At 41.5% G+C, this 26241-nt stretch overlaps 1 protein-coding gene across 1 annotated transcript; it reads left to right on the top strand.

The window, feature by feature from the left end:
* The first annotated feature begins 517 nt into the window (after window positions 1–517).
* kcnk12 (potassium channel, subfamily K, member 12) lies at window positions 518–25331 on the top strand. The gene is made up of 2 exons (XM_085427607.1): window positions 518–1357; window positions 24439–25331. Exons 1-2 carry the CDS (start codon window positions 1018–1020, stop codon window positions 25329–25331), a joined length of 1233 nt encoding a protein of 410 aa, XP_085283733.1. The 5' UTR covers window positions 518–1017.
* Window positions 25332–26241: the final 910 nt, after the last annotated feature.

The raw sequence follows: 26241 nt of genomic DNA, 5'->3' as shown, positions 1-26241 counted from the left end.
TTGAATCTGTGAAATTGCAATCGGCATCATCGCCAAGCCATAATTTCTAACATTAAGGAGATAATTAGCATGTAATTAATATTTGATTAATTGAGAAAGTATGGCTTTTTCCACCGGTTTTTTTCTTCTTCTGACAGTTAAATTTTTGTGCCTCTGACTCTCCACTGAAGCTGTTAGGAATAGTTTAGTTTAAGGAGGTATAGCTTAATTTTGGTTCTGCTTTTGCGCCCGCTGTGCTGAAAGTGAGTTTCTAGAGAGTAGCCACAGTGCGCATGGCAAAAGATAGCGTCTGCACCGGAGTGAAAATGTAAATCCTGAGATCTGAAGACTACCCCATCTAAGGACGCATACGGGGATGCTGCTTATCTTCAGCCAAACGCACACCCCCTGGATTCGATGAGAGATTTCACAACACCCGCTGCTGATGGGATGCACTGTGCTACCACCAGTGCCCACGTTTAGACGACAGCTCCGCACTCCTGCAGAACAAGCCTGTGTGGAAACAGAAGACTTTACTTGTAAGGAGGGACGTGGTGATTTTTTTAGGCGCACTCATTTGTAACTTAGAGAATCTCGAGCGTCATTGTGATCTTTTGTGTGGGGGATCGTTTTGGTGCAACGGAGGAGGGGTACCCGGTGGATACTACTGCTTGCTTTTGCTCAAAAGAAGCGCGCCCGGTTGGATTTAAGCTGCAGTCCACTTTACGCCAACTGCATTGCCACAAGGAGAGGGGGGGAATGTATCATGAAACTAGGCGCCTGTGGCTTTTCGCATTAACTCTTTGATGGATGTGCGGACTTAAATCCACAAGTGGGGTCGTTCTTTGTGCTTTTAAGCTATACATAATATCACTTCACAACTACAATGAGACAACGTGTCGGGAGAGGAATTGTTGCCCGGAGAAGTGGAGCCACAGAGCAGGACAGTGACTTCCAGAGGATACCTACAGACGAGTGAATGCCGTCTCTGATGTGGAGCTTGTCGCTGTCCGACGCGCGAGTGGTGCTGAAATTTGGATGATGCCTGGCCAGCGACTGCAAGACTGCCGCTCCCTGCACCTCAACGAGGACAACGGCCGCTTCGTTTTGCTCGCCATCCTCATTTTAGTGTACCTGCTGTGCGGCGCTGCGGTCTTCTCGGCTATAGAGAGGCCCTCCGAGCTGCGGGCTCACGGGCGCTGGAACGGGACGCTCCTCAACTTCAGTGAGACCTTCAACATAAGCCTGCAGGAGCTGAACTCCTTCCTGCGGGAGTACGAGGCTGCCATCGCCGCCGGAATCCGGGCTGACGCTCTGAGGCCAAGATGGGATTTTACAGGGGCTTTTTATTTTGTTGGAACTGTGGTGTCGACTATAGGTGGGTGATCTCTGCAGCATTCACTAAATCCCTGACCTCTTGGTCCATTCGGTTGCATCATGTTGTTCTCTCGACAGCATACATGTTGGAAAATATGCATTAGGGCTATTCTACATAAAACCACACACATGCCAAGCCCACATAAAGCTTTGTGTTAATAAAAGAAGAAGAAATTCCAGGGATGCTTGTCAGCCCATGTCGTGAAGACAGGAAACACTTGAATGGGTCTTTGTTACTGGATTGGATTAGAGGTGTTTTATTTTAAATTGTATTCATGATAAATACTGATATCCTTACTTTTTGTGTGGATGTCACATAAACTGGAGCTGCTTCCATGAGGGGGGCTTTCTTTCCACTGGCTTACATGCAGAATAAATGATCCAAATTATTGTGTTTTTCTTTCCAATCATGTGTTACATTTTGGCTGTGAGGGACTTTGGCACCGGGGACGGCATCTGACTTGTCTGCCATTTGGAACAGGGATGAGTTCCCTGGCTATAGGACAGCACCCACGGGTGCAACTCTTTTTTTTTTTTGGCCACGTTTCTGTTCAAACCAAAAGGAATGTCAATGAGAAGCCCCTTCTGCTCTCACCCCGCCCCCTCCCCATTTAACATTTACTTGTGCAATAGGTCAGAAAAGAGCAAGTGTCCCTCCCAGGGCACCCCGAGGGCCAATACTGTGGTGCACTGCATGCCTGATGGGCTCCAACACCCCCCTCCAATCATGCACACCCGCCCCTCACACCACCACCAGCATCACACCACACCCCGGACAGATAAAGCCGAGCCACAGCTTACAGTGAGTAAATGAGTGAGTGAATGCGAACAAGCAAATGAACACACTCCAGCAGCTGTCTCTGACCTTGGCCTAAACACACAAACACAATCTGTGTATACAGTGTGACACCTTCGGCAACTATTTTTAATTGAATACTGTGGCATAGGGAGTGATAAAAGAAAGCTGATCCACGTGAGCAGGGAACCTGTCACAACTTTATTTACTGTAGACCTGTCAGGAGAGCTTTATTAGTCCTTCTACCTCCTGCTCGCAGACACACAAAGGCACAGACACAGAGCACTCGGGGAGCCCGTGCACTCAGCTCACCGTGTCATGGGAGGGAACCACAGCAGCTGTGTTTGTGTACATGTCTGTGGCAGGTTGAAATCCTTTGTACTCCGGTTGTCAAACTGCATCGCTTTCTTTACCCAACAGGCTGATGATAAAAACTGACTCAGCAGCTTGCGGGGGGAAAGGGAAGGAGAAAAGAATGATGTTATGATGCTTTCTACAATATTTCCTCCTTTTCATGTGTTTGCATGGATTTCTGTCTAGCATTTCATCCTCCTTTGATCTCAACCCGCTCCCCCCCACCCCAACCCTCTGGCTTGTGTGCTACTTTTTTCTGCATGCTTGTGAGATGGTGATATAAAAGGGATTGTGGGGCCTCCCCACACAACTCTTTATCAGAGCGGCATCCCCCTGTGCACTCTAGACTTTCCTCCCAAACACTTCCCGCCTCTGACTCTGCTGTGGCCGAGGCTTCAAATCAGCAGTGACTCTTTGCTCCCCTTGATGTGCCTCCATAGCATCACTTTGAAGAATGAAATAAAGCCGTGGCCACATGATGCATACTTTACCCCGGGATTTGGCTGGGTTCACTGGTCATCGGTGCTGCACACATTGTGTTGTTTTAGAATTTCCAAAAATCTGCAGTAAGTATCAAATCCACTGCAGCTTTTTCCAAAGCGTATGTTGAACAAATGCAACAAAACTAGCACTTTGGCCCAGATTGAAATCTCTGGTGTTCCCTCAGATTGGTTAAACTCTGACTTTTTTTTTATTTTCTGTAGCTGCACATTTCTGGTTTTGAGTGAAATTGTTCAAAAAAGAAGAAACAAAAGTTTGTCCAGCATTTATGCATGAGAGTAGCTGTGAGGAGCACATCTGCCTTCTGCCTGTATGAGGATATAGGCGGGGAGAGCAGAATAAACGGGGCAGGCATCAGATAAGACACCGATTAAATCTGAGATAGCATGAGCTGAGGTGGAGGTGGCTGCAAAGTGACTTGCACTGAACAGGCCAGTTAAATGGGCTTAAATAGTATGACCCATATGAGATTTGACAGTTGGATGCATAGAAAGGTATCGGCTGAGCTGTCACTTAACGTAGGTTGGAACTGAAAACAGCTGCCGGGATAACAGCTGAGCATGGCTGCTCGATATGCTTGATTTGGTCAGCAACGTTAGCACTATCTGTCATATACACAGCAGTATAATGACCACTTCACACAGTGCTGCCATTCAGTGTCACTTCTGATTAGTCCCAGTAATCACTCAAGGGGAGGCTACAATAAGAAAAAAAACAAGCTTGAGGCACAAAAAGCATTTCCCTGTTGAGAAGCCCTGTCAGAGAAACATCTGTAAAATTTCTGACAGGTGAGCTCCAACTACAAACATTAACTTTTCTATCATGAATTCTTGAACAGCTGTTTATCTATGTTTCCTGTGAGCGGAGTTTCTGTGTGATGAGTGGGAATGGATGGGACATGTACAGCCAGGGCCAAGTGCATTAATGTGGAAGCAAAGTTATAAGCTCCTGCATATTTAACTCAAAGCCACCTACACACTCAAAAAAATCCCACACAAGTATCTAATGTGTGTCTAGCATGAAAATATAGACTGTTAGACTCTTTTCAGCCTTCTTGTATTGGTTGTATTGTATTGCCCCATATTTCTGGTTACTGTGTTTGAACTCACATTAAGGAGGGCACAAGAGTTGCATCAATAAAATGGATATTTATAGCCTTCAGGGCTGATTGATAGATGCTAGCTGCCAATTAGGACAGCTCTCTGTAGTCTTTTGAGAGCCTGTATGTCTCATTTTGAGTACCTATAATGGCATTTAGGAGAAACCCTTAGTCACTTTTACAGTGCTGGCAATGAAAATACTTTCCTGAGAATTAAGCAGCGAGGGAAGAGAATCAATTAGATTGAGAACTTTTAGCTTGTTGGGAGTTATTAAGCAGGTTAAGGCTGTTAGTTGTTCAGCAGTTTGTAACATTCAGTTGCAAATTTGGATTGTGTTCTGCACTGTTTATTCCTGAGGATAAACTCTGTCCTGCCCCTGGCAGCCACTGCAGCATCCTGCTCTATCACAACTATATCCACAAAGGCAGACAATGCAAATAGTAGTTTAACACACAGCACACAAAAGAGCCACATGCAGTTTCTTTTGCTTTAAATAAATCCTCACTGAACCTGCAGAAAACTTTCAAAATTAAGAGGAATGTCAGAAATGGACAAGACATAATCCTGCTTGATCCTGGCTGTACAGAGTAGCTACTGAGATGAAATGTGATCATTACGAACAAACTGTCCTCATTAGCCAGACGGCTTTGAGCTTACTGTAGTGTTATGATGATATTATAACATAATAAGTGCCATAAAAACCCCGTTTTGTATTTATGTGTCAGATCACATTGAGAACACCTCTCAAAAGTGTAACTTAAAGCTGCATTAAAGAACATTTCGACATTAGCAATCCCTTTTATGTGTTATACGTTACACAGAGAGGGATACTGCATAAATCTCTGGTTTCCAGTCAACTCTTCATGTGTTTTAGCTGCGTTTAGCTCTTAGATCTTTTAGTCTTTTAGTCTCACTGAGAGGCTCATTTAATTGTTTCCTGTGAGCTGTTAATTAGCAAAGAACCCCCTTGTGGAGTACACTAAATGTCCAGCTCTAAACAGTGGACAGACAAAGATAGAGATTAGTTGGTGAACATATTAAAGCACACAACAGCTTAAGGACCAGGTGGTGCCCTGAGTGGTTGAAAGAGCTAAAAAGGAAAGTCACTACTGGACTGGTCTGATTGAGATATTAAAACATAAGAGTAAACGATGCTTGTTGGATTACTAGTATGATGTTTACAGCATGTACTCTCTTATTGACCACCATTTTTTATAGAGTGCTTTATTCTAGGGGATTCTAACACTTTATCTTACATGCTTGGTCAATTTAGATTTGCCAGTTAAACTAGCTTGCATGTCTTGCACAGTATCCAGAGGAAATCCACGCAGGCACAGAAAGGCCCAAACCAGGTGACAGTGCTCAAAACCTGGCTGAAGGTGTCTTTGTTTGCCCAAATGAGTTTAAAATATACCCTGCTATGCTAATACAGCACATCTGCCAGGACAGTCGTCTAATATTTCATGAAACGAGATACATGGACAAAATATGTCAGTCCCTCAACTGAACTGGGGGCTGCAAAGTTGGTTCAGCAGAGTTTCTGAATTTGTGTTTATAGTCAGATTATGACTCTATTTCATGAATCCCATAACAGGAAAATTATTTTTTGAAGCAGTGTGTGAATATGCATTACTCTGCCAACTTTTCTAAAAGTCAACACCAAAAGTATCTGCGAAATCACGATGTATTCAGTCCAGCAGAGCGATAACCGATTCCTGTTAATGAGCAGCAGATCTGACTTAATGCCTCCGCTGCAGAAGGACAGGTTTGTTTTTTAACAGTCATTATTTCAAACATGATCACTTTGTAATCTCATAAACCAGCAATCAAAAAGCAATCAAAGCCATTCTGGCATTATATTGCATTTGTATTATAACTAGGTGACGATTAGAAAAAAAATTGTTAACTCAAGAAAGCTACAAGCGTGTTATGTAATGATAAATGTAAGAAAAGATTTAGAAACATTATAATCTTCAGCGTTTCTGGAGTGTTAGTAGACAATTAGGCCTAATGGCTTAGAGGGTATTATTCTCCTCATCTTCTGGTGCCAATTTAAAAAGTGCTAATTTGGCAGTCTCATTGAGTCTCACTGAGTCACACTTGTGAGGTTTGTGTGACCATGCCTCTCTGACCAAGGCCCGATGTATGTGCAAACCAAATTTGTTCTGTACTGTGCTGTCTTTTAATTCGTGTGCCTCTGAGGTTATAAGACAATGTCACCTCAGTCTGGTGAAGCGTGCGTTGGCATTTAAGCAGTGTGAAATGTCACATGATGGAGTGCGTGGATTCCTGAAGGCAGGCTGTGTTTTTGCTTTGATGTCGTGTTCTCATTTAGATTAACCACTTCGTGCTGCCTCGCTGGGACAAAACCATCTGTGTTGTTGTTACTGTTGGTGCATGTTATGAATGCGCCTTTGGGAGGTAGGTGGGAAAGGTTTGCAATCTGCGAAGGCAAAATCACTGCACAGCAATTTTTCAAGTTGTTCTTGTTGTCCGTCTCTCGCTTCAGCACTGTTGCTAGAGTGTCTCAAACAATGCCGATTCCCATCTAACGTCAGTCTCAGATCTCACTGCGCTGGACATAGTCCTTCTTTTAACACCGTTGTCTCATTTCTTTCTACTTACAACCCCAATTCTGAAAAACTTAGGTTGCTGTATATTAGTCAATGTCAATTTTTTTAAAAGGAGATGTACTTTACAAGAGAGTTTGAAAACAACAAAAACGAACCATATATCGATTTTAGTCCAATTTAAGTACAACAGCAAAATATAAAAACACAATAAAATTGACCCCCCAAAAAAGGCTAAAAAAAGACACCACAACATAAAAAAACCGGATGAGAATCAAACTGAGATCTAATTTTAAAAAAAAAGTAAATAAAAACAAAATGCAATGATTTATTCACAAGATCATAGAAAACATTAAAAAAAACTCACTGGATTAACTGTTAACATGTCAGCAACATGATCAGATGCAAAAAGGGCGTCTACGAGAGGCAGAGTTTCTCAGAAGTAAATACAGGCAGAGATAGCAAGAAGAAGCCATATGGCAACAGGAAAAGTCAAAGCTCTTTGTAGGGAGGCAAAGTGGAAAACCGTCAGACGAATTCTTTTTGGAAAACACAGTTCACCTGGCACAGCTCAAATCCACATGTCTTGCATATCTCAGGAAGTAAATGCAAAGCTGCATACTGAAGCAGCTACAAATGCTACAGCATTTGTAGGAGAAGAGTTGAACTGACCTTTTTGCAGTCCAGAATTTTCATTAACTGAAAGCATTCGAAGCGCGTTGAAATGAATTAAATATGACAAAGAGGGACTGTTGAGCAGCTAGAAGCCTATATAAGACAAGAACGGGACAATTCCTGAGACAATATTCCTCTCTAAGAAGTCCAACAACTGATCTCATCATTTTCCAAATGTTTACAGTCTGATGTTGAAAGAAGAGGGGCTGCTACACAGTAGGAAACATGGTCCTGTCCCAACTTTTTTGATATGTCTTGCTGTCATTAAATTAAACATAACCTTACAATTTCTTAAAATGGTATACTTTCTCAGTTTGAACATCTGAAAGGTTTTCTGTGTTCTGTTATGACTAGAATATGGGTTTGAGAAATGCAAATCATCATCTATTTCTTTGCATTTCTATACATTTTACATAGCATACCATTTTTTGTGGAATTGGGTTTGTATTAATTAAGTCACTTTTAAATTATATTGTAAGTTTTTGGGAGTATCACTGCCACTGTGTTACACAATAGACTGCTGAACTGCACACTCGATAAAAATTTCAAAGATCAGTTCATTTGAAGCTGTATGTTATGACTTTTTTTGTTTCTGGTTTTCCCCTTTCCTTTCTTCAGATCTCAGTGGCTGCTCAGTGACGCTGAGGAAATGTCACTGTTAAAAGTGGAAAAAGGGGAGTCCCCAGTCACATGAAAGGCACTGGGGGTCTTTTTAGATTAGTCCAAACACTTGGGGCAGAAAAATGTCTCACTAGGGATTAAGTAAACCTGTTGTGTACCACTTCTGCATAAGACTTGCATGGGATTTCGTCTAAAATATGGGAATGCAATATGTCTCATTTTTGCCCTAAAGCTTCCTTATGCAATATTTTTTGTAAAGCACTGGGAGGCGGGAGGGTGGACTTATGGTGAAAAGCAGGAAATTATTACATGAGTTTGGAAGATTAGTTTGGTCACTAAATTGAAGCTAAATGTCGTTTCTGGCTTCAAGCAGAGACGGGGTCCAGACGACTGTAACCTCTAACTCCACAGCTCCAAATTATTTTCATTTTCAAACTTACAGTTTTCAGTCCCAATCATGTATGGGACTTGACTGACAGGAGTCACTTTGACTCCTTATAGGTGCTGCTAATAACATTATCAATAGCTCTGTTCTGTTTAATCTTTGCAGGGTGACAGTGAAGCAGCATGCACAATATCATAATAAGAAGCTAAATAAAAGTTAGTTGTACTACCCTATCATTACTATCAGCAAGTGATTGCCAAAGTGATTATTTTTTCACATACAACTCCCCAAGTCCAGGGATCTTTGATATTATAATGTTTGTTCTCTGGCTTACAAGATAATAACTTGCCAACTCATACCGAGTTGCAAAGTAAAACAAAGAGTCATCCTGCTGACACGGACATGTTGTATTACTGTTCTCACTATAAAAGCTTGTAGACATGCTAATATGCTAGCTTTGCCATCAGCTACTTCACATTTAAAGTAGTACCTTAACCATTATTTAGGTTTTGCATGCACATGATCACAAACCTTGTGACATTAATTTTTTCCATCATTTTGGACATGTGACAATGATGGTGACATGTAGGCTCAAGGGCATAAGATACCATTCCCACAGGCCATCTAGCTGGTACTGGTCAGGAGGGAAAAATGACTAATCACGACTAGTTAGTTCTAAAGTCCCACTAACACAGACCTACAGACCAGTTAGCGACTCCCTTGCAACCACCTGTTGCGAAAAAAAATATTTCCTAACTGGTTGGCTAAAACCTCTTTATGATTGCTTCAGTTTCTAGCATATCATTGCAGTAGTATTTTGAATGGAAGTGATGAAAGTGTCTTTAAACATCGTACAGCTACTCTCCATAGTGAAATTGTGAAAAGTGCAACACAAACTAAAAACGGAAACTATTTGCCTTCAAAGTAAAAGTTGGGAAACATGTTGGCTTCCGCACTGAGGTATAGCTTTTCCTCTGAAGGCAAACTTTGTTCACTTCTAGGTTTGATCTGTAGCTGACCAGTTTGTCAGCAGGAAGAATCCCCAGTGGCTGCTTTGATTTTCATTCTGTAAATGAAGTAGGCCTGTGGATATGGCCTCCTGTTACACAGAAGTACATAACTGGACCTGGCTTAGATGAACCAAGATGGCAGATGGTGTGATGCATCCATAGTTTTAAGGCTGCAGATCTGAAACTTAGAAGCATCTTGGGGCTTAAAATAAATATATAACTGAGTCATCTACATAGCAGTGATAAGAAATGTCCTTAAAAGTGCTTAAAGTGCTGAAGTCAGAGCAGATGTAACAGAAACAATAAGGGCCCTAAAACAGAACCTTGTGTCACACTCTAGACAAGAGAAATGGAAGAGAGCCTGAACTGAACACTATGTAACAAGTTATCACAGAAGACTCTGAGAAGAGCTGTTTCAGGGGAATAAGTACAAAACACAGACTAAAATTTATCAAGAAAGCTGCTTAGCTACAACCCTGCCTAAACCCTCCAGAGCCAGGGCAATTATAAAGGACCACCTCCATCCTAACCACCACCTCTTCAACATCCTGCCCTCTGGAAAAAGGCTCAGATCCATCAGGTGCAAAACCAACAGACTAAAGAACAGCTTCTTCCCGTGGGCTGTCAGAACTATTAATGCAAACTAAAAGTGTGTAAAGACTTCCCCAACACATCCACCCTGACACTTCTGTTGATCATCTATGTGCAATATCTCAGTCTTTCCATGTTACGTGCAATATTTTTGGCTCATGTGCAATTATTTTGGTCCCAGTCTGTTTCAATGTTTCCTACACATACGCCATGTATATAGTTCCACTCACATATGTATACATATACACTGTTTTTTATTTTATTCTATTTATTTATTTATTTATTTATTTATTTTCCGCCTTCGTTGTATATTGGTTTCTCTTCTTCTTACTTTAGCACCTTTGTGGTTCAGCTACCCAATTTCGCTGTGCAAGAAACTGCACAATGACAATAAAAAGCTCTAAGTCTCTAAGTCTAAGTCTAAAGACTTAACAATAAATTGTAATTTTGAGATTGGCCTGCAACTGCTAAGATGAGAGGGGTTGAACTTTTGCTTTAAAGTTATTTTTTAAAATATGTTGGTGAAAGTTACATTAGCAGTAAAGTTTAAACCAAAATTAAAAGACTAGAATTAAAATGTGTCCAGATAAGAAATAGCTGCTTTCATTCATTTATTTTATCCCTCCATCTCTTCCACTCTCTCAGATCCTGTTGTTCAAAAGTGTTTCCCACTGTGAAGCAGAAATACATGTGCATGTGTGTTTCTGTGGTACAGGGCAAACCTACTGGGAAGCCTAAGCTTCAATAAATCTCCATCATAGTTAATTGCTGCTGTACAGAAAGGCTGTACACACCTCTGTGCTCTGTCGCAGCAGGTCATAAATCTGGTCTGACTTGGCATGTACTCGCCTACGTACAGTAACTCACAGACGTAAACCATCACGGCCAAGTGATACCAAGATCATTTTAGAAGACACAGCAAATTTGCTGGGCTTCATCTTCCTCAAGCTGATTAGCATTTCACTGATTCTGCTCTTTGCAGCAACATGGCACTGGGAAGATAAAACTCTCTGTGTGCTTTGCACTCTGAAGTCTTGTGACCTTCTCTGTGTCAGGGTTAATTTTTACAGTCATTCATTTAATTTTTTTTACCTGCTGATAACATTCTGATCATTGCCAATTTATCAGGCAACCCACTGGGACTGACGCATAGTAGTCATTGCTGACTTGCAGCTATGAGAGTTCAAAGTTTCCCCATAAGCAGAAAAAGTCTGCATCCTTTTTTTGGTAGGTTAGCAACCTCTGATGCAGTAAAAGTGAGACAACCACTTTCAGAGCAGGAATGAAGCTTTTTTAAAAATCAGTTTTTGCACTAGTTGAACATTTATCTGCATCTTGGGTCATGTTTATAAATAGTTATCAATGTTAATGAGCTAACAGTAAGTTGGTGAGCATTGTGATTTGGCAGCCATCCATCTGTCTGTTCATGTAAAGGAGGGGCTGCTTGTGTAAGAGCAGAGAGAAAAGGGAGAACAGCACTTAGCCATGCTCCAATATTACATCCTTTAGTGGATAAATTAAAAAAAAAATACATTGAAATATCATTTAATGTGAATGTGTTTGATTAAATGTCAGATTTGGGATTAACCAAAATTCTCTAGAATCTGATCACTTTCACTTTAAGGAGCTAAACAGAGCTAACGCAACAAAAGCATATATTTTGGGCTTGACCTTTATTCATGCGATTAATCATCATTATTAGATTAAAAGATGAAGAAACGGACCAAATATCCTGAGTTAGGCCAAACACTGTCCTTAAATGTTCTTTAATGTGAGAATAATCATTCGGTCTAGCTGAATGAGCGTCTACACCAACCACCAGCTCGTCTGACTGTAGCTTAATATCACAGCCCTGCACAGAGCTTTTGCCAGCCATCATATGGACTGAAATCACTCAACAGACCTTCTCTCTAATATAAAATCTTTCATTGTTGCCACCTAAATATTGATTTATCATGCATTTTTATTTTTATATTGAAAGAATTATTACCCTTGTAGTAAAAACAGGATGAGATACAGCTGAGGATATTCTGTCCGCATTCACAAATTCTTCTGTTACCTCCAAGCTGGCAGCCTGTGGCACAGTCAGCCACTCTCAGACTCACAGTGGGCACATTTGTTTAGTATAAAGTAAAACATTACTTAACTGTGAGCAACAGAGCTTTCTTTCATCCATTCTCCCAGCTTCTTGTTTCCCTGTGTATGATCAAACATCATTATTGTAGCTGCTCAGCCTTAATTTATAGCCTGAGCTTTCACGTTAGCAGGAAAGGAAAAGTCATTAAAGCAAATTTATGCTGACCCCAAGCAGTTGCTGCATTTATTTATTTTTCTTTTTTAATGCAGCAGAGCTGAGAAAGACATACACAATGTGACATGCAGACATGAGATTTTGCAGGTCTTAAAATTAGATAAATATAACCTCAGATGACAACATATAACATGTTATATCATGCTGTTATTTATTTATTTTTAATTAAGGCAAAATGCAAAAGCAGTGTGTGAAAAATTAAGTACACCTTTACTGATCCCTGCTTACTGGAGTTTAGAGGGTAAGTAGCAGCCAGGTGCTGATTAACTAATGCATTTAATTAACTGATCATGAGCAAGTGTGAGCACCATGTATGTTAACACAATGCCAAAGAAGGAAAGACATTAGCAGTTATCCTAGAGACGAAGCTGTTGCTGCCCACCAGTCTGGAAAGGTTTATATGACAATTTCAGAAAAGTTCAAGTCCATCGTTCAACAAAACAAAAAGATAATTTACGAGTGCAAAACACTCCAGACTGCTGCCAATCTTCCCAGGAGTGGACATCCCAGCAAATTGACCCCAAGGTTAGATCGTGCAATGCTCAGAAAATCTGGTTAAATCTCCTCAGGCCTTAGTTAACATATTCAATTTCATGACAGTACAATTACAGAAAGACTGAACAATTATGGTTTTCTTTGGGGTGGCGATAAGAAATTCTCTTCTCTCGTAAAAGGACGCAGCAGCACAACTTAGGCTTACAAAGGTGCATCTGAATCACAAGACTTCTGTCATTTGGACAGATGAGACTAAAGTAAACATAGTACAGCACTAACAAAAACACCTCATATCAACTGTCAAGACCGATGGTGGATGTGATGAGTAAGGTTTGTTTGCAGTCAATCATAAACTTGTCTGTATACCAAAGTATTCAAATGAAATGGCATCTACAGTGGGGCAAAAAAGTATTTAGTCAGCCACCGATTGTGCAAGTTCCCCCACTTAAAATGATGACAGAGGTCAGTAATTTGCACCAGAGGTACACTTCAACTGTGAGAGACAGAATGTGAAAAAAAAATCCATGAATCCACATGGTAGGATTTGTAAAGAATTTATTCGTAAATCAGGGTGGAAAATAAGTATTTGGTCAATAACAAAAATACAACTCAATACTTTGTAACATAACCTTTGTTGGCAATAACAGAGGTCAAACGTTTACTATAGGTCTTTACCAGGTTTGCACACACAGTAGCTGGTATTTTGGCCCATTCTTCCATACAGATCTTCTCGAGAGCAGTGATGTTTTGGGGCTGTCGCCGAGCAACACGGACTTTCAACTCCCGCCACAGATTTTCTATGGGGTTGAGGTCTGGAGACTGGCTAGGCCACTCCAGGACTTTCAAATGCTTCTTACGGAGCCACTCCTTTGTTGCCCGGGCGCTGTGTTTTGGATCATTGTCATGTTGGAAGACCCAGCCTCGTTTCATCTTCAAAGTTCTCACTGATGGAAGGAGGTTTTGGCTCAAAATCTCACGATACATGGCCCCATTCATTCTGTCCTTAACACGGATCAGTCGTCCTGTCCCCTTGGCAGAAAAACAGCCCCATAGCATGATGTTTCCACCCCCATGCTTCACAGTAGGTATGGTGTTCTTGGGATGCAACTCAGTATTCTTCTTCCTCCAAACACGACGAGTTGAGTTTATACCAAAAAGTTCTACTTTGGTTTCATCTGACCACATGACATTCTCCCAATCCTCTGCTGGATCATCCATGTGCTCTCTGGCAAACTTCAGACGGGCCTGGACATGCACTGGCTTCAGCAGCGGAACACGTCTGGCACTGCGGGATTTGATTCCCTGCCGTTGTAGTGTGTTACTGATGGTGACCTTTGTTACTTTGGTCCCAGCTCTCTGCAGGTCATTCACCAGGTCCCCCCGTGTGGTTCTGGGATCTTTGCTCACCGTTCTCATGATCATTTTGACCCCACGGGATGAGATCTTGCGTGGAGCCCCAGATCGAGGGAGATTATCAGTGGTCTTGTATGTCTTCCATTTTCTGATGATTGCTCCCACAGTTGATTTTTTCACACCAAGCTGCTTGCCTATTGTAGATTCACTCTTCCCAGTCTGGTGCAGGTCTACAATACTTTTCCTGGTGTCCTTCGAAAGCTCTTTGGTCTTGGCCATGGCGGAGTTTGGAGTCTGACTGTTTGAGGCTGTGGACAGGTGTCTTTTATACAGATGATGAGTTCAAACAGGTGCCATTCATACAGGTAACGAGTGGGGGACAGAAAAGCTTCTTACAGAAGACGTTACAGGTCTGTGAGAGCCAGAGATTTTCCTTGTTTGAGGTGACCAAATACTTATTTTCCACCCTAATTTACGAATAAATTCTTTACAAATCCTACCATGTGAATTCATGGATTTTTTTTTTCACATTCTGTCTCTCACAGTTGAAGTGTACCTCTGGTGCAAATTACTGACCTCTGTCATCGTTTTAAGTGGGGGAACTTGCACAATCGGTGGCTGACTAAATACTTTTTTGCCCCACTGTATCTGATAGTTAAAGCTGGGACTGGCTTATGTAACATCACAATTATCCAAAATCCACAACAGAATGTCAGAAAAAGAAAAGAAGCAATGACCCGGTCAGTCCTGACCCCAATCAGGCTGTGCATAAATTAATGCCTTGAAACCTCAATGAACTGAACCAGTGATGAAGAGAAGAGAGCCAGAACTCCTCATCTATGATGTGGGAGGCTGATAAAGTCATGCAGAAAATGATTACTTCCTGTTACTACTGCTAAAAGTGACTCTACAAGTCTTTATTTTAGTATTTAGATAACTTTTACACCTGTTAAGGACAAGATAGTTCTTGTTTTACTAGGTCCTGATATGTAACACTTTATTTTCTTTTTGCCGTCACGGTATGAGGATAACATGTTTATAACCTATTAACTGAACACGCGGGCTTATCATGCTAATCACAGGGTTGTAGTGCTCCACTTGGACAGGTGTGTTTACTTTGCAGACTTAAACGTGAGAGTTTTGTGCAGCCTTTATTCAAATATTTACAGTGCACACAGTACAAGATAATAGGAAGCACGAGAACATGGCCTTTAGATCCATAGCCAGAAGCTATTAAACTGATGAGAGAAGGACTTCTCAGCCGTAAGAAGGAACAAAATCTCTGTTACTGTTTGTAAATAAACACTGCAGCCACATGAATCCTGATTTTGTATTTTCCTTATTCAAGTCCTGACTTAATTTTTTTCATGCCGCAGAGGTGAAAAACAGAGTGAAAACTAAACACAAAAGAGTAAATGTGCTGCGCATCCAAAGAGAATGCAACAACCCCCCCCCCCCCCCACTTCCTTTTTCTTTTGACAACAAATCAATACAGACTACAGTGGAGTCATCAGTCCTTTCGGCTCTTTTTGCCAGTGAATTAACTGCTGGGACACGATATAAGAAGCCAGACCAAATTCAGTTATGGGGGAGCCAATTTAATTATAAAAGAATCAGAGAAAAATATTCAGGTTGTGCTCAGGTTTCTGTTACGTTGCTATCTCTCACACGGTGTGTAAATTATTTGCACAAAATGTTACTCTGTGATTTATATCTGCATCGACCCGCTTTAATGAATGGTACCCAAAGGTTTCTTGCAGATAACGTCAGTCCGATATTTCTTCTAATAGGGTGGTGTGGCACAAGACGCTCTTTAACAATCCTTTGACTTGAAGAACAGATACCAGTAATGCACTGCCTATAAATTATACGAGTGTGAAATTCAAATCCAGGCTGTTTTGCTTCAGGCACCCTGGCTTAGGTTGTTTTTTTTTTTAATATATAATGCTACAGTCTTTGTTTAATTTGTATGTATGCAGTCAACAGATACAACAACGCAGCCACATCTCAAGCAAAACTTGGCATTGCGTCCACTCTATCATCTGCTTTTTGTAAAGCTGGCAGCACAGTGTGAACATTCCTGTTATTCCAGTCTGCCAGTAATCTTGGCAACTCCTCAGCAGATGGTGTGGCGTTGATGTCTCAGGTCTGGCCATGCTGCTGCTTCCTCGGCCCTCTGTCCTCTCTGCAGACCCCCACTACGCCGCGCCCGTGACTAATGATTTCCTGTTTGTCACAGAAACACAGCCATCAGAGGGCATTGCGTGGCATTTTTCCGCTGCGGCTCTTATCGGGCAAATTTAGGACTGTTCCCACTAGTGGAAAGCAGTTTGAGTAAGAGTTTGTTTTTTAAGTATATTAATTGGGGACACGGGCCAGTAGGATGCCAGGATGAGATTTTTGCTTTGCAAAACAGTCATATATTGAATCTGTATATCTGTATATATATATATATATATATATATATATATATATATATATATATATATATATATATATATATATATATATATATATATATATATATATATATATATATATATATATATATATATATATATATAGTGAAAATACAGCACTTTTAGTTGCCCTTCGTTCTCTTGTGGATTTCCATTAGGATTTTATACCCACTTGAATTGGCTTTATTTTATATTTGCCTTGCATTGTGTCTTTTCTATCCATTTTGGTGCAGCCAATTAATTCTGACCTTACCTGACGTTACCTTGGTCCATGCAGACTGGTTGTAACATAAGACATGCACTCAGCTTCATGATGACTGGCCTTATGAGGCTTTTCCCCCCCCATAAACTAAATCAATATCCCTTTTTCTGGAAACTTTATTTTATAAAAGTTTAAAGTGGCCTTTGATTAAATATGACACAAGCACCAAGGTGTGCTCTACTGCACACACCTGGTATGGATTAGATTACTCCACCATAATTTTCTTTGAATTGACAGTTAGATCATATTTCCAGTTTCTATTTGGGCCTGGAGTGTTTGCACGGTTTTCTATCAGAATTAATGTGTATTAATCCCACGCACAGAGAGGTGGCAATTTATAGGGAAAACACGAACTGACCAAGCATTACTTTAAATCGATAGTGTTGGTCTGACTGATCGTCCTTATTGCATAATGAAAGATTTTTATCCTGACAGGAGCAGAGACTTACAGGAAGACATTGCCATTTGCAATAAAAGTAATAAATTGGTCCCAACAGACCAAAGCTGAAGCCTGTACTTAGAGTTGCCAACTTTTTAACTATCAAATAAAGGACACTCTGGTGTGCCAGAAGCACAATGCACAACCAGCTGGGCATAGTGTAAATACACACTGTATGCAACGTTGCAGGTAAAGGTCAATATACGCGGGACGAACCAATTTTGCTCATTATACGGGATGTCCCAGGAAAAACAGGACAGTTGGCAAACCGACCTGGACTATGAAGTAGGATTTAGGGCTAAGTGAATCAAACAAGAGAGTTAACTCTAATCTGAGCATATTGCCATGGTCATGTGCTCCAGAGCAGATTATGTTGGAGATAAGAGATCAGCACTCACAAACTCACCTCCTGCTGACCAATCAGTTCACTTGTTTCATCATTCCCAAAAGATTTCCTGAACCTCTGTGAGCTAACGTTAGAGTCTAAAGTTATAGAAACAATCTAAAGTATTTGTCTTTATGTGACGAGAACCAACAAGAAATATGGATCCTTAGGAAAACATATTCCCCTCCAATAGCTGCAACCAAGTTTAAAAAACTTTAATTGGCGTAGAAGCCTTGAAATAGCAATATAACCCAAAACAAGGCAAATCTGACCTTTGCTAGTTGTCGATCTTGCAAAAAATCTGTATGTCAGCCTCCTAGTTGGAATTTTGCTCTAATATTTATTCCTTAGTTGTGCTCAGACTATCCAACACCACCTGGGCTGCCGCTGAAAGAAGCGAGTTGAAAATGTCTCACACACCACATGAATGTTTTCATCGCAGGAACATATTCATTTGTAGTTTAGTGTCTAAGTCAGATCAGAATACCCAGTTGTAATCTTAATGATGGGTTTGTAATTAACTGAAACAGTTTCCAGTCATACAGGCCACTCATAGCCTCCTTCTCTGCTGCATTGTCATATAGGCTCCTAGGAAACATGAGGGAGGGAAGAGGGATAATGAAGTACAGGTGAACTCAATCAAGGTGCTAACGAGGGGTGGGAAAAGGAAGGGGGCAACATGTGGAACCTGGCTTGAAAGTTAAACAGGAAGTAAAGTGAAAGATGCTGCAGCCACAGACGGGGAAACCAATAAATCAAACAGACGTGGAAAACATTGAGGAACACGGAGTTCCTGAATGCCTCCACTTGCAGGGCACGAGTGCTCACTCAGAGGTTTCATGAGCTTGTCTCGTGAATTTTATTCTGTTGCCTTTATAGTTGTGGCAACGTAACCCGCCTAGGAGATTTTTAAAGACGCTTGACAGCATTGCACTCTTCTTTTCACTCTGGTTTTGGTCTTCAGTAACTGTTGAACAAATGGACTGGTACTTTTTTCCTGAACCTTTCTGCTCTTACTGCGCACTTAAAGCACTTTTACACTGCAAACCAGATTCACGCATTCTAAAAGCATACTTTTCTGCCACTAAACATTTTACCTGTCATCGACACACTCATACATCACTGAATGGTTCAGTATATAGTCCAAGGACATTCGTGACTTTCAAATCAGAGGAGCCAAGGATAAAAAAAATAACGTGCCACCCTCCACCTCCAGGAGCCACAGGCACCTGCTTTTGATGCAGATGCAAAATTAGTCTAAAGAGAGCAGTTATATAAAATCAAAACTTTCGTAATAGTGCACAGAATGGTGCTGAAACACTTCATATAGCTGAGAGGAACTGCAGAGTTTGAACATAATTATCTGTAGGTTTCCCCAGATAAACAGAGCCTTTGAAATTATAATCATCAAAGCCATTGTCGTAAAAAAGAAAAAGATTACTGCAGCTTGAAACTTTGGTTTGAGTGCCACAGATCTGGATTGGATTGGATCTGAAAGTTGAAAAGTATTGTGAGGCAAACTGACTGACTGACTGGTATATTGGCAATAACCAAAACCAATATTTGCAGCCTCATCTCCACCTGTAAAATTGCCCCTAATCCCTCACTATAACACTTCAGTGAATACATCTGTATGCTTATGAGGAAATTATTTCTGCTGCCTCATTGTTTCTTTACACAAACTGCTATTGAATAGCACATTTCATCTCAATTTGCCAGAGGAAACGTCACTCGACTGACATGAAGAGTGATTGAACGGTGCAGTGTTATTTAAGATAAGAGATAAGATAAGATAGAACTTTATTAATCCCTCGGGTGGGTTCCTCTGGGAAATTCGACTTCCAAAAAGCACAGCAACGACCGAAGTTACAGTTACAGAATTGTTATATATATATATATATATATATATATATATACACACACACACACACACACACATATATAAATACAGAGACAAATATAAATAAAATATACAAAGGGGATAAATAGAATAAATAGGAATAAAAAATAAAAATACAAGTGAATTGCACATTTCAAGTATTGAGTCTATTGCACTGTTGACTATTTACAAAAAGTATTGCACAAGGTATTGTACAGTGAGGTGAAGAGGCACTACAGCTTAGTTGTTCCCCCCTCCTTTGTCCTCCTGTTTCCCCTCCCTCTCCCCTCCAGAGAGGAGTTAAACAGTTTGATGGCGTGTGGGACAAAGGAGTTTTTAAGTCTGTTAGTTCTTGTCTTGGGGAGAAGCAACCTGTCACTGAACAGACTCTTCTGGTTGTTAATGGCCGTGTGCAGAGGATGTCCAGCATTGTTCATAATGTCCATCAGTTTCTTTAATGTCCTTTTCTCTGCCACTGTCACCAGAGTGTCCAGCTTCATGCCGACCACAGAGCTAGCCCTCCTGATCAGTTTCTCCAGCCTGGATGAGTCCTTCTTTGCTGTGCTGCTCCCCCAGCACACCACAGCATAGAAAAGTACTCCAGCAACCACCGACTGGTAAAACATCCTCAGGAGCTTCCTGCAGATGTTAAAAGACCTCAGCCTCCTGAGGAAGTACAGTCGGCTTTGGGCTTTTTTATACAGGTGCTCTGTGTTGCATGACCAGTCCAGTTTATTGTCCACCCACAGCCCGAGGTACTTGTACTTGTTGACCACCTCCACCTCCTCCCCCTCTATCTGAACCGGCAGTGGACCTTCTCTGGACCTCCCGAAGTCCACAACCAGTTCCTTAGTCTTTGAGGTGTTGAGTTGCAGGTGGTTTGTGTGACTCCATGCGACAAAGTTCCTCACCAGACTTCTGTACTCCTCTTCCTGATCATCCCAGATACACCCCATGATGGCCGTGTCATCTGCAAACTTCTGAATATGGCATAATTCAGAGTTGTAGCAGAAGTCAGAGGTGTACAGGGTGAAGAGAAGAGGGGACAGCACAGTTCCCTGTGGTGCTCCTGTGCTGCTGACCACAGTGTCAGACGTGATGTCCTTCAGCCTGACGTACTGTGGTCTGTCGGTGAGGTAGTTGGAGATCCAAGCCACCAGGCAGGGGTCCACCTCCATCCTGTTCAGTTTTTCCTGAAGCATACAGGGCCGGATGGTATTAAAGGCACTGGAAAAGTCAAGAAACAGTATCCTGACCGTGCCTTTTCCCCCATCCAGGTGTGAGTGGGCTCTGTGTAGGAGGTACAGGATGGCATCCTCCACTCCGACACCCGCCTTGTATGCAAACTGTAGTGGGTCCTGGGCATGTTGTACCTGTGGTCGGAGGAAGTTGAGGAAGAGCCGCTCTAGAGTCTTCATAAGATGTGACGTCAGTGCCACCGGTCGGAAGTCATTCAGCTCATTGGGCCGGTTCTTTTTGGGGACCGGGACGATGCAGGATGTCTTCCATAGGGCGGGCACTCTCCCCAGTCGCAGACTGAGGTTGAAGACTCGTTGTAGCGGCTCCCCAAGTTCAGCAGCACACGCCTTTAGCATCCTAGGACACACCTTGTCTGGGCCTGCTGCCTTTCTGGGGCGAAGCTTCCTCAGTTGCCTCCTGACCTGATCCACTGTGACACTGGGAGATGTTTGGGAGGAGGGGAGGGGGGGAGATGTGTCTTGCTGCTGAGAGAGGGATTTACTGCAATAGCTGCTATTAACTCTTTTGTGCAGCGATCTCTGCAGATAATGAAACGTCTGTTAAGTGTTTTAGATTTTAGAGTGGCTCTTTAGTGCAAAAGCTGATGATTGATTTCTGCTTAGAGGCGAGCACACTACTAAGCGAATCAAGTTAAGTGCAGAGCATTCGTAATCTCCATTGATATATCTGTAAAAAAAAAAAAACACACAGTAATGAGAGCTGTTTGTTTAGGTCCTAACTTTACTGTGGGACTTAATGAACCCTTTGTCGCTGGACTGTAATAAAAGCTGCTCAGTTTAAACTGTATCAGCAGCAAAGTGAATATGATTTACACTCGACTCTCGGTGATAAAAGGTTGGATTCACTACCGTGTAATAGCAATTTCCCTCTATTTCATTTCGCCCACCGTCAGATAATCATTAGATCATCTTTTTTTCTTCTTCTCCTCTTAAAACTGTCACATTGGTAAGTAATGGATACTAATGGCGCCGTTTCCATCATTTTCTTCCTGGTTGAATCTCTGGTGTCTAATTATGTGGGTAAGCATCATTAGTCATTAGAGCATAACATCATCTTCTGTGTTGAGTTGAGCATACTTTATTTAATGTTAATGAATAAATGTTCTCAGAGGGCTCTGTCTGAATTGGATTTGCACACGTATGATTTTCTGCCTTATCAAGTTCGGCCGAATTAAATGAGTCATCTTGGCTGAGACCGGGTGGGTAAAATTGATGTTTTCACAAAAGTCAGCAGTATTTTTAAGCGTTTTTAAAGAATAAATGAAGAAGTCTTTGAGAATAAAAGTAACACAGAGTTTAGCATCTTTTGGTTTTGGCTCTCCTGCACTTTGGTTTCTAATATTGTCCTGTTTTCCCTACTGTGTCCTGACACAGTAGTCTGGAGTAATGGCTCTGAAATGCTACACTGAATCGATGCCTGGTGCCTTTTCCTCTCTTAGGTAATTTACTTGGTAATGAGAGACGGTGCGGAAGACTGTCTCTGTGTGCCCTGAGAAGATGTAATCTGTTTTCCCTATGATTCAGCTCAGTTAGAGAGACTTGGACTGCTAATTAATTAACTATGAAACACTGAAATAGGATTTCACTGAAGGGCTTAATTTGGGTAATCGCTGCCCCTCACCTTTCAGTTGCTTCGGTGTATGTTACTTGAACTTTGTAATGGTCACAAAAGCAGATTATGTCATGTCTGGAATGAAAACTACCGTACGTACGCGTGTGTGTAGGAAGCCATAAGGTGTGCATGTGTGGACGCGTGGGGCTTATATTCCCTGTTGTCCATAAAGCAATTTGTATCAATCAGTGTTGATCTAAATGACCCATCGTGTCAACAGCAAACCTGCGTGAGAGTGGTTTTCAGTGCTAGAGATAAGGGCAAAAAAGCCATTTTGTCTATCATAAAGGAAGTATTGTCTGGATATTGATGTCATTTATTACTTGACAAGGGTGGCTGGTGGGAAAAAGGGGTAAAGCACAGCCCTAATGCACTGAGAAGATTGAGAACGAGGATAGCCATGATGGAAAAATCAATTAACCTTGGCCTGAAAGTGAACTGCTTGATCTTTCAGCACGATTTTATTTGTTGACAAATATACCATCTGCTGTTCTGTAGATAAGGGGCTCGACACTCTGTGTGCGCTTAGGTGTGTGTGTTCAATTTGGCCTTGGACAGAGCGTCCCAAGCATGCATACAAATAACCACTTAAAAAATATATATACATATGTGTGTGTGTGTATATATATACATACGTATGGATATATGTGCAGAAAATTTGCACATGAAAAATCAGTCAGTGGGAGAATATGCATGTAGCAGGTCTCCTGCAGAAGCTGCATAGTATTTCTGTACTGGCTGTTTTTTAGAGTATGCTTTGCACATATAAATTCATATAATGTTTTACACAATTTTTATTTATACCGGGTTTTGGAAATTAATCAAGAAGGAAAATATATGATGCACTGCAGATTTCACGACTTCTCTGCAATGTGGGGTTTCCATAGTGGCTCCAGTAATAGACACGTTGGTCAGATGCTTTTGTTTTGTAAAATAGGATACTGGATGGATAATAAGCACATTTTGTATGGGCGGCAACCTCTGCTATTTATTTTACCTCTCATTTTAATTGAAGATAACGACTTAAATTATTGTTTTGCCTTAATTGGTTCCACCCTTTTCTCTTCCAAGTATTTGACCTGATGCGAAACAATGCCATGCCCAGATATCAGACACATGTTTACATCAGAGCCAAACCTGTGGCACTCGAGTTTGAGGAGTGCTCCTTCAACACGCAGCAGAATCCATAAACATCCTCCCTCCTCTGCTCTAATAACCACTTCCTCAGCTTGAACACTCGCTCAAAGTGACTAAGAAATCAGGCGATAGCAGGAAGCCAGACGCAGCTGAAGAGGGGGGGGGCATATTCAGAAGGCTTAACCCAGCTTATTTTTGGCATCCTCTTCTCGATATCCTTCTAAGTTATTTGATTTTTCTTACTCACAGCAATAAAAATATGCTGAATATACAGAATCAAGGTTTTTCACAATCAATTTTCACTATACAAATGGTTCTTTTTAAAAGATTTAACTATTAATAACTAATAATACAAGTAATGGCTTAAATATCTGCAAGGATTTAATATTGAATAAGCTGCTACACCATTATTGGACATATTTCTTCATTTTTTAAATTATGATCAATTTTTTTCTTGTTGGCAAATATTTATATATTTTGGATTTTATCGCTTTCCCCTTATTCTCTCTCACAGTGCAAAACATAATTATCACACAGTTCCTTTGTCTCTGTATATGACTTTTCAGACACTAATCTTCCAGTAAAAGCTTGCATTCTCATATCAGCATCGAGTCAAATTATCATGCAGTACTTTCTGTACATAATTTGTATTTGCACAGCTAATCCTCGGCTTTACGTCATTTTAATTACTAGGCAAAATGTTTTAGAAGAATGATTCAAGCCTCATTTAATCCTCTTTTAGATTTTGAGGTTATTTTTCTTTCACGGATCACTTCCCTGGCCTGAAACTCACTTCCTGTGAGGAAACTGCAAACATCTCGTAGGTGAAAATCCGGTCGTGGCCTCTGCTGCATGGCTGAACGCGTGATATCTTTTCTGTTTCTGCAGGTTTTGGGATGACGACACCTGTGACAATTGCAGGCAAAGTTTTCCTGATCTTTTACGGGCTTCTGGGCTGTGCCGGAACCATCCTTTTCTTTAACCTCTTCCTGGAGCGCATCATCACACTGCTGGCTGTGGTGATGAAGGCTGTGAGGGAGAGACGAATCAGGAACAGCGGCCTACTCCCACCAGGCATCCGCCATGACTTCTCAGCCTACTCCCTGCCAGGATGGAAGCCCTCGGTGTATCACGTGATGCTCATACTTGGCCTGTCAGCCATCACCATCTCCTGCTGTGCATCAGCCATGTACACGCCCGTTGAGGGCTGGGCTTACTTAGACTCTCTCTACTTCTGCTTTGTCACCTTCAGCACCATTGGCTTTGGGGACTTTGTCAGCAGCCAGAGCGCGGCTTACGAATACCAAAGCCTTTACAGGGTGGCCAACTTCTTTTTCATGCTAATGGGTGTGTGCTGCATCTACTCGCTATTCAATGTTATTTCTATTGTCATCAAGCAGGTGCTCAATTGGATGCTGGAGAAAATGAGCTGCCTGTTTTGCCAGCGCTGCAATAACGCTAATGCTTTCCTGGGCAGACGCAATGCCATCCGCCCGGGTTCCAAAGGTCGCCAGCGTCGGTTTGGTCAGCCGCCCGACTCAGACGGACCTTGTGACAGTGACGCAGAGGGCCGCAGATTATCGGGGGAGATGATCTCCATGAAAGACCTGGCAGCCTCTAGCAAAGTGTCGCTGGCCATCATGCAGAAGCAGCTGTCTGAGTCTGCCAACGGATATCCCAGGACAGTATGCGGCAGCTCACGCCATAATGGTTTCTCTGGGGGGGTTGGTGCTCTGGGTATCATGAACAACAGACTGGCAGAGACAAGTAACTCCAGGTAGAGGGTGTGGGGGGCACTTTACACTCGTACTGTAATAAGAACCCAGAGGTTGATCGCCATATAAAAACACAAAAAGTTTTGTCTGAGGTTTTTTTTTTCTCGAAAGGGATTGCCAGTGTAATATCGACATGCATGATACATATGATTTTTTTTAAAATACTTTTGTTTGGCCTGTGATAATACAGGTATGATAATAATGGTGATGATTTTAATGATGATTTGGTGATGATGGTGGTGGTGATGGTATGAAGAGAGAAGCACAGAGTCATCAATAGAAAACATAAACTGACCTGGAAGCGTGGGAACCAACAATCGCCCATTGACCTCAGTCCCAACCCAGAACAAACTGAGTCTCAGACAAAGTCTCTTATACATCAGTGTTATTCTGCAGAGGACACAGTCTGCTACACTCGCTCTATCCTATCAGACTTATACAACTTTAATGACGTGCTGTAAAGCAGTCAAGGGAAACGTTCAGCACAGTATTTACTGTTTGAGGTTTTGCCAGTTTATTTAAATGTGCGTAGTGAATGTTGATGTAAAAGGAGCGTAATCGCCGAATGATATAGCACATACTGATCTATGCATTATATGTTTCTCATGCATTTTTTTGCACCATTCCTACGATTGCGCAGAGCCCCCCCCCCCCACTTGTTTTTCTCATCTATCCTCAGGTGATTGGTTTCATTTTTGTTCCTCTTGCATTGCTCAACATGGTGAAAAAGAAAAGAGTTGAAGAATAAAAATCCATTTCTGGAAAAAAAAAAAGGAACTGGTCCTCTTATCAGCTAAGAACATGCTTCAGCGGCCAAAGACTTTGACTCAAAGGGTAAAAGAGGGCACCTTCCCAACTTCTTCTCTCTCCTCTTTTTTTTTTTTAAAGCTTACAGCTGTCTGCGAAGGGAAGTAAA

This window comes from Rhamphochromis longiceps, linkage group LG13 (genome assembly GCF_057381845.1).
Source record: "Rhamphochromis longiceps isolate RC_006_pf linkage group LG13, R_longiceps_female_GT1.1, whole genome shotgun sequence".
Lineage (NCBI taxonomy): Eukaryota > Metazoa > Chordata > Actinopteri > Cichliformes > Cichlidae > Rhamphochromis > Rhamphochromis longiceps.
Note: the sequence above shows the minus strand (reverse complement) of the source record. Positions and strands in the feature narration are given on the sequence as shown.